Here is a 16,938-nt window from a genome sequence, read left to right as displayed (position 1 = left end):
AGGAACTACTTCAGCAAGTAAGAAAGAAATACTCTCTTCTACTGAAGACACACTGTAAGCACCAAAACAGGTGGGTCACATGGAAATATGTTCTTTCATTTAGCATGTGAGTACTGGATCTATTGGAGATGGATGAGAAAACAGTCTCCTGGCTTTAGCAACCAGCTTCAAAAGCACGTCACACTTTTGGTTTCCAGCGTTGGTCTCAGGCTACCTCCTTCCACCTGCATAGGAAAGCAGCTGGGAAAGAACCAGTGCCATTTCTTTGGTGTAGAAATTTGGGGGATTTCAAATAAGGCATGATTAGTTAGGCGATGAGTATCTTCAAGCCACCCTGGCAGAATACCTCAAGCAATGGAGGTGGTACCAACTTGTCAGCGTACATCAGCCAACGCTACCCTCCATGACTGTACGCTTTGTTACTTTTTTCATCCAGTTTGATCATTAAGACTGCTCTGTATGAACAGAACATTTGCAGCTAAGTACAAGAAAATGGTAATTTCTAGTCAAAGAAGTAGATTTTTCCAAAAGTTACATCTAGGCAATACTGTCTATCTAGGAGCATAAAAGGATCAGCTGATACTTCTAAAAAATCTTGGGTTAGAGACCCTCAAAAACAACAGTCCCAGCATTTGACAGTGACATCTCAAAATACCAGTTCCTCTCCCATAAAAGAGATGTAAGGCTGCAGTCACAAAGGATGAAAAATGAATACATGTTAACAATCAGTCATAAATAACAGACCATCTTCTAAATTACAAAGCTGTGACCGCCAATTAAGGAAAACGTCTGATGTATTTTGTTCATCTGCTTTTCATTAGAGCTGATCAAACAACACCATTAAATGCTTATGAAAATATTATATTTTTAGGAAATTCCTGCTTCATTTTCAACATGTTAACTGCTCAGATTTTACTTTTTCATTTCTTAAGTAAGTAAAAATATCCTCCCACCAAGTAAGCTAACTCTGTCATGTGGGCAAACAAATAAGCAAGATGTGCAGTGAATAAGGTCTGGTCTTCACATATTTCAGTACTTGTTTGTTTACAAGGACATGCTACCCTCTGTCAAAGTGGGTATTTACTCCTGCAAACATTGCTCCAATTGGTTGGATTGACATATCAATTTTCCTTTGAGATGCAAGGGCCAGCATGAATGCTTGGTAGTGGCAAGGGTGCTGTAGAGTCACACACCATCACAGTACTAGCAATAAGTAAAATGAAAAACAAATCAGGCACAGTAAGTTTAAAAAATTAAATTACTTCATTCTAAGCTTTGGAATACCAATAAGGCTGGCCATTATCACACTGAAAACCAGAGACAGCTAGAGAAAGCATTCAAGAGGGGAGGAAGATTAATCACATAGTTATATGACACACTGAATTAATCTAGTCTCGTCACAGAGTATAAACCTACTATATGATAACTCTGCTTTTAAATTGGCTCACAGAGGTAAAATTCTCAGCAAGTTGATAATCCGTATTAACAAGGAAAAAAATAAAATTGGGCTCTTCATTTTATTGTTCATATCATTCTTGCATTAGCAAGAGTGTCTTATACTTCATTATGCCAACAGTAATATGTCTGTGTTAGAAAGGACAATAATTACTTTAGTGATGTGTTGTCTACCTACAGTAGTTGTCTTATCTATAAAGAATTAGTACTACTACAGATACACTACTCAGCGATCGTCAGCATTAAGAGTGACAGCAAGAGGACTGAAGTAGGACTATTGTTCAAAGAGACTTAGTACAAATCATAAAACTAGCCTTTTACTACATGGCAATTTGTGGAGATCACGGGCTAAGTGTACTTCTACCCATGGTACTTACCTGCTCCTGTAGATTACTGTGTAACTACACTTAGTAGATCCATATGCAATTACCATGCAGCCTGCACTGAAGTTTAGAACATACAAATAATTACAAATAATCATAAAAGGTCAGCTTTGCCACGATACGATACTCACCATAGGTTTTTTTGTTATCTTGGCCTATTTCACTTCTATTACAAACCTCGGCCTAGATCCTGAGCTGGGCACACTGATTCAGTATTTCCAGCTGGCAGAACTTCTGAATCTTGTCCATTAATTTAAAGGCGATATCCACCTCTGACACCCTCAGATGAGAAGCAGAAGGGAGACTTCACCTCCCTGTCCCCTGCTTGTATAAATCCTTTTTCTTTCATAAGATGCTGCATCTAGAGGTACACATCTCTAGACTTTCATTCACTTGGTCCAGCACTAAAATGCATAGCAAAACTTAAGGCTTTTGCCATGATACAAAATGTTTGTGGATTTATTCCACATAACCATTAGAGACCTGCAAGAAAGACTGCGCAGAGAGTTTGTGGAACCTCCGTCCTTGGACATATTCAAAAGCTGTCTGGACATGGTCCTAGGCAATCTGCTCAAGCAAGGGTTTGGACAAGATGACCTCCAGAGGTCCTTTCCAACCTCAGTCATTTTGTAGTTCTGTGAAAGATGAAATTCTAGTTGCTTCTGTTTTTAAGTATGGAAAAATCAACTGCACAAGGAAATAACCCCTGGATAGCTATCTTTGAACAACCAGTCCTCTGAAGCAACAGTAAAAATTATTCAACTGCTAATGCAGGAGAAATATTTTCAGCACTATTACAAAATTGCTCTTGGGTGCAATTCTATTTAAGGTTTTGACATCATCTACTCCAGTGTCCCAGTTTTGGCTGGGATAGAGTTCATTTTCTTCCTAGTAGCTGGTATAGTGCTATGTTTGGGATTCAGTATGAGAAGAATGTTGATAACACACTGATGTTTTCAGTTGTCGCTAAGTCGTATTTATACTAAGTCAAGGATTTTTCAGCTTCTCATGCTCAGCCAGCAAGAAGGCTGGAGGGGCACAAGAAGCTGGGAGGGGACATAGCCAGGACAAGCTGACCCAAACTGGCCAAAGGGCTATTCCATACCGTGTGATGTCATGCCCAGTACATAAACTGGGGGGAGTGGGGCTGGGGGGGGTGGATCGCTGCTTGGGAACTAACTGGGTGTCAGTCAGCGGGTGGTGAGCAATTGCATTGTGCATCACTTTGTATATTCCTATCCTTTTATTATTATATTTGTCATTCTATTATTGTTATTATTATCAGTTTCTTCCTTTCTGTTCTATTAAACTGTTCTTATCTCAACCCACAAGTTTTACTTTTTTTCCTGATTCTCTCCCCCATCCCACTGGATGGGACAGGGAATGAGTGAGCTGCTGCATGATGCTTAGTTGCTGGCTGGGGTTAAACCACAGCATCTAGTTTTCATACCCCTTCAGAAGCACTGCTGGAAAAGTTATTAACAGTGACTGTAACCACTTCTTTATACTAAGGCAGAAAAATTCAGAGAAGAAACTTCACTAAAAGGAAATCTATTTTTTATAGATTTAGTACAAGACGCTTGTGCATCAGGTTTTCATAGGGTTGTTGTGAAGATACCAAAGCAGACTGTAATAACCATTTTGCAACCCAAAACTTCAGCATCAAAAAAAAAAAAAAAAAAAAAAAAAAATCCTTTCTGATTAGGTGAGGTAGGTTAAATGTTGATTAAAATAATTTCAAAAACGTGTAACAAAACAACCACAAATGACTATTCTTAGATCGGAAAGCACACATAGAAATGCAATACATGTGTCCAACATCTTGAAAATTCAACAAACAACCCAAAGCTCACCTGAGACTGCGAGACCGAGGCCTCAAGGCTGGAGAATGGCGCCCTTCCTCATCAGTGATGCTCTCAGTACTGAAATGCTTTGTCAGGAAATGAAGTTCATCTGCCGTGGGCTGAAAGGGCAGCTGGTGCAGCTTCTCCTGAGATGAGCATGATGACTGAGTACAGAAAAAAATACAGAAAAGAAATGCACTAAACGCATGCATAGGGGTCAGCTAATGAATGGAAGAGGAACGGATTCTGCCAGACACTGCACACTCCAGCGGAAAAGAAAGCTACTTATCAGACCAGGTGCCTCTCTTTGTTGTTCTCATTAGGCTAAGCCAACTCTTAGGTACAACAACAGAGCTGGTGAGATCAGGAAGACTTTGGGAGAAGGCCAGGGAACCACTGCATCTGATTCTGGAACCATTAGATCTTATCATGCAGGTAATTTACGATCAGGAGGCAGAAAGGAAGGTATGTGAGTACCAGTGCTACTCTCGAAAGGACAAGGAGGTTCCTGGAGTGGTGAGCAACTTTCTTTCCTTTTCCCTCATGCTCTCTTAGCTCAGGAGTTTCACTGGCATGCAGAATGCTATGGAGCTGTGTAGACGTGAGAGTTTTTGCTGATCATTGGCTCTCATTGGAAATTGCTATTGTAAATGGTCAGGATTTTACTTCTCCCTTCCTTTACCCATCAGGCTTCTTCTCTAACTAAGTAGGCAATAATAAAATGAAAGTAGCTGACTTTGCAGAGTTGTAAGATTAATAGTTTCTTGTTATAAACAGCTTATTCATCTTTAAAGTAGTTGATGCATTTATATGACATGTCTTGTGATAATGATAGACATGAAACCGTTTTAATCCTTGAACTTCAAGAAACCTGAGATTAAAACAAATATTTGTGGGAAGTGTTAATAACATCAAATGTTGGATGTTCCAGGGGAAAAAGCTGTAGGTCAACTAACAAATGCATTTCTTCTTGTGTGATTTTTCAATGCCCCTTTCCATTTTACAAAAGTAAGAAAATATATTATGTAAGGGCAAATTAAAAATCCTCTTTAAAAACAAAGCGGGGGGGGGAGGGGGAGGGGGAAGAAGTGCTGAATAACCAGAGTAGCACCAGTGGGCCTTATTAAAAACATTATCCTAATCTAAGTTCCAATGCTCCTTATTGATCTGATGAAATTAATTATGTACACTGTTCCAGTGGGAAAACTTCTCCTTTTGCTACAATAACCCTCACTCACACTGGAAAGCACTGCATCCTAGTACCAGGGGTATTGGTAGGAGAGAATTATACATGATATAACACGTATGACCAAAGCTTTAACTCACCTAGCATGCTTTTCTAGATTTATTTGCTGTTGATGGTTTTTGGAAAAGAAAGCTAAGAAGTATGGCCAAGCAGTGAAAGCCAGATGCTGACAAGGCTTTTCACCAAGTCCTGCATGTTTGTAATGTTGACAGCAAAGAGAAAATACTCTGAAATCACATAAAACAGGTACATCCAAATTTGTCAAGAAGGTAACAGCTACACTTGAACTGAACTAAAACTAAGCAGATTGTTGCAGATCCTAGCATAGTCTTATCTAGAGAATTCTAGCCAAAACTGAGATGGAGATCTGCATGTCAGAACTTATAAACCTAAAGATCATATTCTTTAATAAAAATATAATGAGCTCCAGACCCCAGATCCATTCCCTCTGCACTGCACAGAAGTATTTACAGAAAAGAACCCCCTTGAAAGCCTTGGGACATGCACAAACTCCCCAGGTGTGGCTGGAACTGGAAGCCACCACTTCCAATGTTTTCCTTCAGGCAGGTCTAGGTGCAGGGATCATGTTGGGAAGTCATATCCAGCAGTGTCCACACACTGATGATCATCCAGATGGTGTATCAGCTTACACTGGTCTAATCCACACTGAAGCCAAGATGGAGAGTCTGGGTATTTGATAGCCCCTTTGCCCACAGCTATTCTGCTGTGCACACTGCTTATCCCAAGTACAGGAAGTCCTTGTAGTACAGAATTATGCAAGCCCTGTTTGACTTTCAGAGCTTTCTTTGATGTCTGTCTTTGTGTCTTACAGAATACAAAGAGCGGGGAGAAGTACCTGCCTATGAAAAAACAGCAACACTTTCAAAGAAAAGGTACGCCTCAGTTGACATCCCGTTCATGATGAATAACGTAAGTCCTGCAATAGAGCAGGAAGTACTGAAGACACTATCTTACAAACCTGCACTAGCAGGTACTCAAGTTCTGGCATTACAAATACATGTCTTATTCAAAACAAAATTAAACTAAAACTACCACATTAAGGATGGTTAGCTAGTCACTAGAGTTAGAAAAAAAATCAAAACTGATAGTCTAGAAAAGGCATTACAAATTTTATGTCTCCTAACAGCAAAATCACTGGGAAGCAGTGCTAGTCAGCTCATGGATGACCCAACAAAATCCTCCCTCCACTTTCTCTCCTTAAAAGCAATCAGATCACAAAGTTTGTAATTCCAGAGAATAATTAAAGCAAGTCCTGAAGAAAAAGGCCATGATGAGAAATGGACTTTCCTCTGCCAAGGGCTTCTCTAGCAGTCTTAAGGCGTACAACCTTTCAATGAAAAAGCGTGAAAGCAAAGTGAAATACTTCTGAAGCATTGATTTTTAAGTAATCACATCACTGTATTCAATATCTGCAGCAGACTAATACAAACATCCCTCTGGTGTCTTAATTACAGATGCAGAATCCACCAACTCTTCTCCAGTAAAAAAAAAAATCAAGCTAACACTACAGTAGCTTATATATTAACTCTGCATCTAGAAAATGAATAGCAGATTAGATGTTTAAAAATAATTGTATATTGGCCCATTCAACTGACTGTTCTATATTCATCTAATTTGAAAGAAGGTCTTCAGCTGATGATGTATATCTGGTCTTCATGATTCATACGCAAAGGGTAAACGTGTATTTTTTTTAAAAGTGCTATCCCTTATTTGGAAGCAAAAAATAAAGCAGAATCTACAGGTTTCCACTGACCTTAGACTAGACAAATGTCTTGGTTTGTTCAGTTGGTTGATTGGTAGACCAGCTGATCTATGACCACATTGATGCAGGTCAGCTCTAACTGCCATACAGAACTCAGGCCAGCAGAACACAGAACTGACGCTCTTCTTGATATTTCATTTCCTACTGATATGTACACCAGAAAGAAGGTCTACCGGCTTCCTTCTATCTTGCTTGAAAAAGAAATGTAATCTTGAAGACTGATCACTTGAAATGGAAGCCAAAAATTCTGTTATATTCGCATCTGCAGCATTAATTCATTGTGCCCTTTTGACAAGCCCCTTGACTACTTCCTACTTCAGTTTTAAAGTCTATGCAGGAATAATACTGCTTTTATCAACTTGAGAGGTGTTATTCAGATCAATTCAAATTAATTCTAATCTATGAAATACTATGATAATAGTATTGTCACAGACAAGTAGTAAGTAGGATTGGCTTAGAAATGTAATACTAAGTTTAATAGCTCCAAGAATTGCATCACTACTTACTTAACAGCCCATTTCAATGTCTTTCTGAGATTGTAACACTGAACCAGCAAAAGAAAAAGACATGAGAGACTCAGCCATTTAGAAAAAGAAAGTCTTGAAATTACAGTTTTAATCTAACTTGAAATTATAGTTTTAATCTAACTATTTCCTGCAGGAAGGTGAATTCAGATCTGCATATGACCATCACTTCATGCTTCTCATTATACCACCCTGTTTTCTGTTGCTTACAATACTTACACCATTTGAACTGATGCTTCTGTGTGACATGTCTATCTCAGATCTGTTGGGTTGGGGTTGTTTGGGGTTTTTTCTGGAAAAATGTCAATCAAAATGATCTAGCTATTTCTGGCAAAATGTCAAGAGACAAATGTGTTTTCTTTCCCGTGTCAGGAAGGTGAGAACTTTGGACTCATACTTCCAACAGATATTTTTTGTTGTTGTTAGTTTTTCTCTCTCCATAGACTTCTACCCAAAGGCTGGTCAAACTATAAACTCTTGAAAAACTACTGATCACACCTGCAGGTAAGAAGGACTTACGCACTGCAGGCAGTTTGGTCTCCAAAATGTCATCTTCACAGGCATCTTGGAAACTCTCACAGTGACTACCAATGATCAAACTATTTGGATGCCATCCATACAGAAAGTAACTGTACTTGCTCCATGCTCTCATAGCTGGTACCCAGAAAAGGACTTAGCCATGGCTTATACCCATAAAGATTTAACCTAAGACTATAAAGGCAAAAGCAGAGCTCCATTTTAACAGCTGCTCTCAGGTGCTTGAATATATAATACTGCTTGGCAGCAAAACCAGGGGCATCTTATTCATGTTGATAATGAAATCTTCTCCCACATTTTTCTGTGCTCCTGCCCATATATTCATACACACATGCGCACACACACACAGAGACTTCTCCCACAGGAGACTGAAATCAAGTCACCTGCCTTCAAAGGAGACAAAAAAAAAAATCCCAAAATGAACAAAAACCACTCACTTCCTAAGGAACTGTGATGATAAATTTGTGCTTGAGAAGCACTAGAAATTTATGGATGAACTTAACAGAACAGCTCACAAGGAAAACAATGATACTGCATTCAGTGTGAGATTTGCATAACATGGAATATTGAGTCCTAATTAATGCAGGTATTACAATTATTCGGAACATACTCTAAACAGTACACAAAACCCAAAATGATCAGTAGAAATATTACGAAAAGAGGCAGTGATATATGACCACACAGTTGAACACACTCACCAGAACACACATACAAAAGCGTGTTACATTAAGTCTGTACAGGTAGCCTTAACGTTTCTAATTTTTCTATGCTTGGCTTTGCAAGGTTGTTATGTGGATAACCACAACATCTAGTTCACATAAACTAAAGAATAAGATTCATTGTATGATGTATCTGAGAGTTATAAGGGTTAACACAGTGCTGCTACCTTACTGGTATTAATGACATACTAGCCTTTTGAAAGTACAGAACTCAAGCAAACTGCAGCCAGCTTTTCTAATGACATGCGTAAGAACTGAACAGCTTTATTAGGAGGTTCAAATTATTGGAGTTGAGTAACAGATGTGGATTATCAGTTTTTCTTTCTGCTAGCCTGATAGCAGAGGTTTTCATACTAAGAACTTGACAGCAGACAAGAATTTCATTTCCCAGTTACAAAAAGGTGAGAGCTGGCTAGTAGTTATGCACTATCGCTTAGAGTCCTGCCACTTCTGAGACATTCTGCCTCTCAACTGATTGGTCGAGCCAAGTGCTGCACTGGGATTTCACCAATGCTAAAGGCAAAGTGCAAGATGACAGGAGCTGGGAAATGGAGGAAAAAGCAGCAGAACCAATAATTAAAATAATTTTTAAAATAATTAGTGTATTAAATAATGTTAGCAAAACAATGAAGAAAGATCAGATATTTTAGTAAAGACTCAAAAGCTGATTTGTTAGGGTGTGTTTGTACAAACTGAATTGCTTGGAAAAGTCTGTGCCACTTACAGAAACTGTTGAACTGGGAGTGTTTGTTCCATATCCAGATGAAGGAAGGGAGGCCAAGGACCAGCGGCGTCCATCCGTTCTGGGGAAAAGAAGTAAGGGAAATTACTGTCAGGGATATATTGTGGCTAATTCTTGGGGGAAATAAGCATTTTTCCCAAAAAAATCTCTTAACCTCACGTTTTTATTAAAGTCGCAAGTTATTCAGATAAATGAGGTACCCTATTTACAATGACCTTTGTGAAAAAGCAGCTAGGGTAAGTTTTAAAAGCAAAAGTAAGTGACCTTGGAAAAGATAAAGCAAATGGGCATCAGATTCCTGCACTAAGTAGATGCTTTGTAAATGTGACCAGTTGTGCAAAAATTGGAGTTTCTAAAACAGACAAATGAAATCAGCTCATTTCAAACTTATGTGAAGAAGACAGTCATGCCTAAGATAATTACTTATGCAGTTCCTTGTCTTCCAAATAAAGTTTAAAATTGAGGGGAAAAAAATCATATTAGATCAAGAATCAACTGAAAGCAGATTCGTTAGTTTACCTAGTCAGAAGGCATTCTGCCTAGCACATCGCCTGACACAGCTGGTGAATTAAATCCACTACAGCAGATCTGAACAGAGCCGAGGGGTCCACTCAAAATAAAGGGAGATAGAAATCACAGAAATCTCACCTAAGGTCTCTTTCACCTCCAGTCAACATAATATTAGTAGTTATTTCCCTATCATAGCCAAAGAAACATTACCCTCAGGGAAAACAGCCAAAACATCCTGGAGATACTGCAGAAAAGGTCTTGTCTTACCAATGTCAAAACTGAGGAACTACACAACTGCTTTGAGAATAATCTGTGTTGCCCTCCCTGAAACCCTCTTCTCCCCCCAGAACCTGCCTCGGTGAGGATGGAAACTGAACTACATTCAGCTCAGTCTCACAGTGCCTTTTCTGCCTCTGATTTCATTTCAGTCTCGCTTGCATTTTGTGTCCTATAATGGACAAATGTGTCCCGCTGCACGACAGGATGGATGTTAAAGAAGTCTCTTCTGCACATCAGTTTCCATTTGCTTGCTTCTTTTATTACAGCAGATTATCAGTAACTGGTCATAAAGTGAAGCTGAATTAGAACAGTTCGTTGTTCTAACCTACTTTGGAAAGATTTGGGGTTTTTTTGCTACATGTAGATACAATACATTTATGCAAGTGCATTATAAAATAGGATGTTTCATACAGGTCTGAAATAGTGCTTAGTTCTTATTAAAATCTCAACTGTTATCATCTTCACAGTAATACTTCTCATCCCACTATCCACACCCATGAAGCCTCATCTTCAGAAAAAAGTTCAATGCACACCCAGGCATTTATTTTCAGGCACTGATATACACTACTCTTCTTTGCCACCTACCTTAGAACAAGAGGAAAATACACTCACTGTTCCACATCACTGAGAGAATATTATGTCAAGAGTTTTTAAAGACTCATGCTTCATGCATTAAGAAAAAATAATCAAGCTGTAATGCAGATTTCTATTGCATGCTTATGCTATAGCTAAACCCCATTTAGCCACAGGTGACGTTTTCTTTGCAAGACAATTACATGTAGAAGAACAATCTCAAAAAATTCCAAGAGAAATTAAATTCCTTTCTTAACCCTGAAAAATAACAAATGTCAGCATTATAAAGTTGCTGGATGATGTGGTCAGTGACAGAACACCAAACTTCAATGATCTTCATTCAGCTTCTTGTAACATACAGGGGTGCTGGGGAAATATTTAGGTCAATGCTTTAACCTCAGTTTGGACCCTCAGTCCCAAAGCAAGACAGTGTGTTCCTGACTTCTCAAACAGTAGACAGGAAAGCACAGGTCACTCATTTTTTTGCAAAAGGAAAGCAAAACAATGAGTTGACTAAATTGTGTATTGAAATTACTTCAGAATTTTCATTTTGACAAAGTTAACCAAAAAAGTCTTTCTCAATTAGAAAATTACAGGATACCTCTTCACGCTTGAGCTATTTTCTGCTGATGCAATCTAGGCAAGCAATGTGCTAAGCAGTCAGGACAATGCATATCAGCTCTATTCTAGCAGAAGGAAGTGGGACAAGAGTAGAAATCTTCCAAATCAAAGGCAACGGGAAAAAGACTTTAAAAGAAAATTCCTCCTTCGTTTATGCAAAACATTTCAAAATTACTTCAGTGTTTTGTTAATAAACATATTTTTAGAGAGATCTCACGCAATATTTCTTAGGAAAAGATACTTGGAAAGAAATTTTTAGGTCTTTTATTTTATTTATTATAGATTCTTTGCTAGCACAATAAAAACATGCAAACAACAAATTTTGCCTTTTAAATGACATTTTAATTAGTTAATGAAGGAGGTATTTTTATGGCAGCTAAATGCTATCCAATGAACAGTAGATCAATTTCAAAACAAGAAGGTGCTAGAAGAACAACACATCTTCTCCAGAGCACTACCTGTTTATCGTTTTAAGCCAAAATGCAAAGATTTCCTTTTTTGATTACCAAAGAATAGAAGCTGAATGCCTAAATGGGGTTATTACAGCATGAACTTGTTAGGGACACAGGCTCAGCTGCACAGAAGCATAGTTCATACACACATACAAACAGCAGCAATACGATACACATTACCTGTCTGCTCTGTGTCCATGGCTGTGTGGAAGAAATTGTACAATGATAATGAGAGAGGGAGAAGTAGAAGATGCACATGTGATTTCTGAAAAAACCCTCATCATCTGTTACTGGTATTCCGCTAAGATCAGTTTTAGTGAATATGGACAGAATTAATCACACATTTCCTTATTCAAACAGGAGGATCCCTGAACATGTTAACTTCGTGGCTATGACACAATCATTGAAAGGGTGTCTAGCAAAGGATCTATGATTAATCACCAGTCAAACTAAGGATAATCTTGCAGTATATTGTAGTGAAATTGGCTTTACAATAAAACAAGTTTTTCAAATATGTTTCCTACTCTGTCCCAAGAATAAACTCATCACAGGCTAATATGAAAGAATGGAAACCACAGACAATGTCCAAACAGGATAATAAATGAAGAAATTAAACCAAATATAAGAGGCAGAAAATCAGCAACAAATAACTTCTGTGATGGCAACAGGAGGAAATCAGGTAAGAACCACCTCTTAAGACCCATGCAATGCCAATCAAAAGGGTACAGTGAAATATCCATTTGTGTGGGGTAACAGAGCACCACACTTGCAATTACTTAATACCATCATATAGAAGTTATTCTGATACCACTATGTGATAATCTAATAAATATGTATTGGTACTGCTGGCATAGCTATTCAGGGTGTAATGCAAGTAGAAAATAGAAACAAGTTTCTAAACCAAGCTGGGCTTAAGTGTTCTTTTCAATGAATGACAGAAAAAGTATAGAGAGCAACATGCATACTGTAAAATGAACCACGGCATTCCATAGGACAGACTTAATCTTTATTCATCTATTTCTTTAAAAATTAGATTTAAAAAGTGGAAAAGTATGAAAGGGCACTCTTCCAAGTTTTAGTATTAAAACATTTATTTGCTGCTTGAAACTTCAGAAAGCAATGATACTGAAACATCAAGTTGAAACATGATGTTGAAAAATTATGTTAAATTTTGACAATGGTTTCAGCTCTAACTTTCCTCCTGTGTATAGGGTCCAGAGCTCCAGATACTGTGAAAACTGGTAAAAACTCAGTTGACTTCAACAGAACTTACTGAATATACCCAGATCAGGCTCAGATACCTCTTTAAAAATAAAGATGGATGCTGTGAGTCCATTTGAATTGTTTTACCAGCAAGTAAAATACTAATTTTTCCCTCTGAGGCAACAGAAAAATACATATCCAGTCTGTCACATTTCACATGCTGTTATGAAGTTTTTTCTTATGTAAGACCTGAAGACCAAAGTCTACTTCAAACAGTAGTCAAGGACACCAGGTCTTCTACCTAATCACCTCAATGCAGAAACGCTCCAGGATTTACCTGCCACTTTATTCTTCTTTGAAGTTTTGAGACCTATCCTTTTTCTGACTAGTCACCAAGCTAAATCTGTTGTTCTCAGAAAACTTACTTCCTCTCAGGTTGATCACACTTTTTCATTCTCAGATCATTTTTAACACAGATTGGGTTTTTTTCAGCCAAGGTAGAGTTTAGCAAATCCAAAATATCTTCCCCACACCTGAGTCTAATAATCCTGCTACTATGTCCAAACCCTGCTTTGGATCTCTCTTTTTCTCCTGTTCTTTATTTCTCCACAAAATTTAACTTTCTGTATCATTATCTATTTCTGCCTACCTGCTGGGATACAACATTCAATACACCATTTGTCTGCTTCTCTCAGCTGTCTTTATTCTTTCTATCGTATTCTTTACACTAAATTCATCACTATAGTATCAGATTTCTTTCCACTAGTTTGATATACAGCATGAACAGCATTTGTCTAGCATTCGCTGCAGGACAGATGATAGCTTCACATTCAGATCTCTCAATGCTGCTCTTCTTCTAGAGGTTCTTGTAGACTTGCAATTTCAATTATCAGTTATTTTCCTCATTAGAGCAATAATGTACTCTTGACACCAATGCCCAAGAGAGTAGAGAAAACTAAAAAGTTGCTACCAGTCAGAATGCAGCGAATGAATGCACACACAGTTGTGCACGCCTAATTTTATGTATGTTTACATCTTTGTGCAGACATAGCAAAGAAGATCAGTACACTTTGAATACACCGCAGTTATTCAGTGAGAAGAACATCTAGGATTACAACTAAGACATGATTATCCTAATCATAACTGGCTTTAATGTCATTATGACTAAATTATTTGTCATATCACATGCCCTACATGTCATCCTTCCGGAAGAACATTGCCTCCTCCTTAGGCAGTACTGACTACTTAATTTAATCTTCTTCTAGGTCTGAAAAGCACCTAATACATTCCGGGTGCTGCCAAGATCTAAACCAAAAAGAATAAAACAAAATAAAATTGGAAACATCAGAGAAAGCAAAACACAATCAAAAAACTTCTAAGACATAGGCCATTTCTAAATAAAAGCTTATAAACTATTTGCTTGCCAGTCCAAAGAGAATAGATCCTGCCTTACCTTCGGGCAGGAACAAAGGAGAAATGAGCAGGTGCATTTGGAGAGAAGTTCCTGGGACTGTCCAAAGGGCTGCTGCCTGTTTGAGAAAGTAAAAAAAAAACCACAAAAACACAACACCCAAAAACATTTCATTCACATTTGCAACAAACTGAGTAAGTTCCACTGTGCAGAATGACTTTCAACTGCAAGTGGTAGTCACAAATAATTGAAAATATGGAGCTTTGATTCTTTGCTCATTTAAGCATTAGTTTGCTAAAGAAATGTTCTGATACAGATGTATCAGTATTTTCCCTCCTTTTAAAATCATTTAAGGTGTATGTTTTCTTTCTTACTTTCGGATAAGTAATGTATCACACATACACAATATAGTCTTTTAATATTTTGCAATAATTCCTATATACAAGCTTTTCCTAACACTTCTCAACAAAAAAAACTGAGTTAGAAATGACACTGATGACAGTTTCAGGAATAATATATAGTAAGAAGTATTTATTCACAATGTACGCCAAGGCTAAATGCAAAATTCACTGAGGAAAAAAAAGACATACCAAAGGAACTGCACATGATAATAAAAGGACTATACACGTGTAAGATGATCAGGCTATAACGTATCAGCATTCACCCTAACTACCACTTTTCTGAAATAATACTTCTACCATGAAAATGAAAGTTCCAGTGAATTTATACAGTGAGGAAAAAAAAACCACTTAATTTTCTCTTGGCACAAGAATAGTTTCTCTGGGCTTTGTCATGTGATGTATAAGCATATGGTTGGTAAGTGGTATATTGTAATGTATTTTATTTCAAAGTAAAAAGCAACCATTTCATAGAAAGCCCTTCTGAAAGCCAGAATCATTTACAGACTAACTGCAGAAACCTTTGAAAGTTATGGATGAATTAGAAGCTTCATGTCAGCAAGTGTGCTTTCTGTTGGGCATATTCTTAAGTGGTTTGCTCTTTCAGATCCTTAATATAAGCATAAAAGAGAAACTATACCTAGTAAACATATGCCAACAGCCATTTCTTTGTGCACAGACAGTAAAATAACATTAAAATAAGAGCAGGAAAACTAAATAGATACTGGACAAGCAATACACTGCAGGGTACATAACTGTGCTCATCAGAAATGTTTTCAAATGTAGATCCCATATAAAATGGATTTATTTTATAAGTCATGTTGAAAAGTCAAAGATCAATGATGAACCATCTGCAAAGGACTTGTCTCTGTTTCAGGGGAAGTACTAGGTGCCCAGCTTGCCCCCCAAGACAGCACTGTTTGCGAGGTTACGGTCCCATCCAGCACTATACTGAAGCTTATAATTAAGTTGCATTAATTTCAACCCAATTTATTCATACACTTTAACTGCTACACTGAGCAGAAACGGAATGTAAGCATTGTCCTCAGTTGAAGGTAACATTCACTCACATTTCAGCTATACAAATGGTTCACAAAAATCTGCAGTAGCATCTCTCCACAACTTCTTGTGAGCAAGGTGTGTGCACACCTGGCATGCATGCCTGGGCAGGTAGGGAGGAGGAAAGGGAGAACAAGTTGATATCTTCTGGGGTATGAGGATGGCCACAGCACAGCACAGGCCAGCAAACTCCATCTGGTCTACAAGTCTACGAGGGGAAAAATAGCAGCTGGTTGAGATTAAAGCAGCCCCAGGCTGATCTAACATGTGTCAAGGGGTGATGAGAGAACTGGAGAGGTAAGTGAATTCCAGACCACTCCACAATCTGTTTCATCAAGAGCAAACTAAATTAAAAACAAAGAGTTTGAGCAACAGGTTTGTTTTCCTTTGGCTTGGTTTTCTTTTGTATTGTTAGTTAAGAACTAACAACAAGTTCACAGTGTAATATAACACAACACAAGCCTTCACTCAAAACTGGATACCATTTAACCCACTCCCAGTATATCCCAAGTGGGAAGGGGAAAGAGTGATCAGAAATCAATAACTAGATGATTTTTGGTGCTTCATTCATTAAGCTTGTACTCATTTTTATTTTTATGGTGACAGTGGAAAAACAGGGACATTATGCTGCTTTTGAATTAAGAGAAGACTGAGTGGTTTGACAGTCTAGATGGCACTGCAAGCTTACAAGAAAGATGGAAGAAGGCTACAATAGCCACAAAGTAAACAACTCCGTGGTACATAAACACACGTGTCCTGGCAGCCGTACACGGCTAGAGTTAGGGTCACCATTTTCATGCTGGCAGAGAGCTGAAGGAGCATTTTAGACCAGGAGGAAATGCAGCAGGAGTGAGGCCTTTCCGTGGTTATGTACATCTTCTAACAAAGGAAGAAGGCTGCCAGTTTTGGTGGGAACCCTGGTCTTTGCCCTTCATTTTTCAAGCTTTAATGCTGATGAACCCTACTGTGTCAAGATGATCTTTTTAAACAAAAAGCCCATTGCCCAATGCTGTTATAAACAAGCAATGAACTGTCATTGCCTTTTTATATCTTCATCAATCTTTTGTAAACTTTCCAGATTATGATCAAAACAGGATTTCAGAATAACTAAGGAAAGTGGGTAACGACAGTCTTTAAATCTTGAAATTAAGTACGTGGGCGTTCAAACTCTTCTGAGCCTGCACGATCTGGTATGGAGA

General features: G+C 38.1%; 1 protein-coding gene across 11 annotated transcripts in view; it reads right to left on the bottom strand.

The window, feature by feature from the left end:
* MAST2 (microtubule associated serine/threonine kinase 2) overlaps nucleotides 1-16,938 on the bottom strand; it is a 198,647-nt gene that overhangs the window by 49,175 nt on the left and 132,534 nt on the right. For 8 of the 11 annotated variants that reach the window (XM_075037013.1, XM_075037005.1, XM_075037012.1 and 5 more), the window contains 4 exons: nucleotides 14,325-14,400; nucleotides 11,849-11,869; nucleotides 9,216-9,294; nucleotides 3,692-3,846 (listed from right to left, as the gene is read on the bottom strand). In XM_075037013.1, coding sequence (XP_074893114.1) covers nucleotides 3,692-3,846; nucleotides 9,216-9,294; nucleotides 11,849-11,869; nucleotides 14,325-14,400 — 331 coding nt within the window. The remainder of the gene's footprint in view (nucleotides 1-3,691; nucleotides 3,847-9,215; nucleotides 9,295-11,848; nucleotides 11,870-14,324; nucleotides 14,401-16,938) is intronic. The other 3 variants (XM_075037009.1, XM_075037014.1, XM_075037008.1) reach the window with 2 other exon arrangements.

The sequence above is a fragment of the Buteo buteo genome, chromosome 10, assembly GCF_964188355.1.
Source record: "Buteo buteo chromosome 10, bButBut1.hap1.1, whole genome shotgun sequence".
Lineage (NCBI taxonomy): Eukaryota > Metazoa > Chordata > Aves > Accipitriformes > Accipitridae > Buteo > Buteo buteo.
This window is presented reverse-complemented; position numbering and strand designations above follow the sequence as displayed.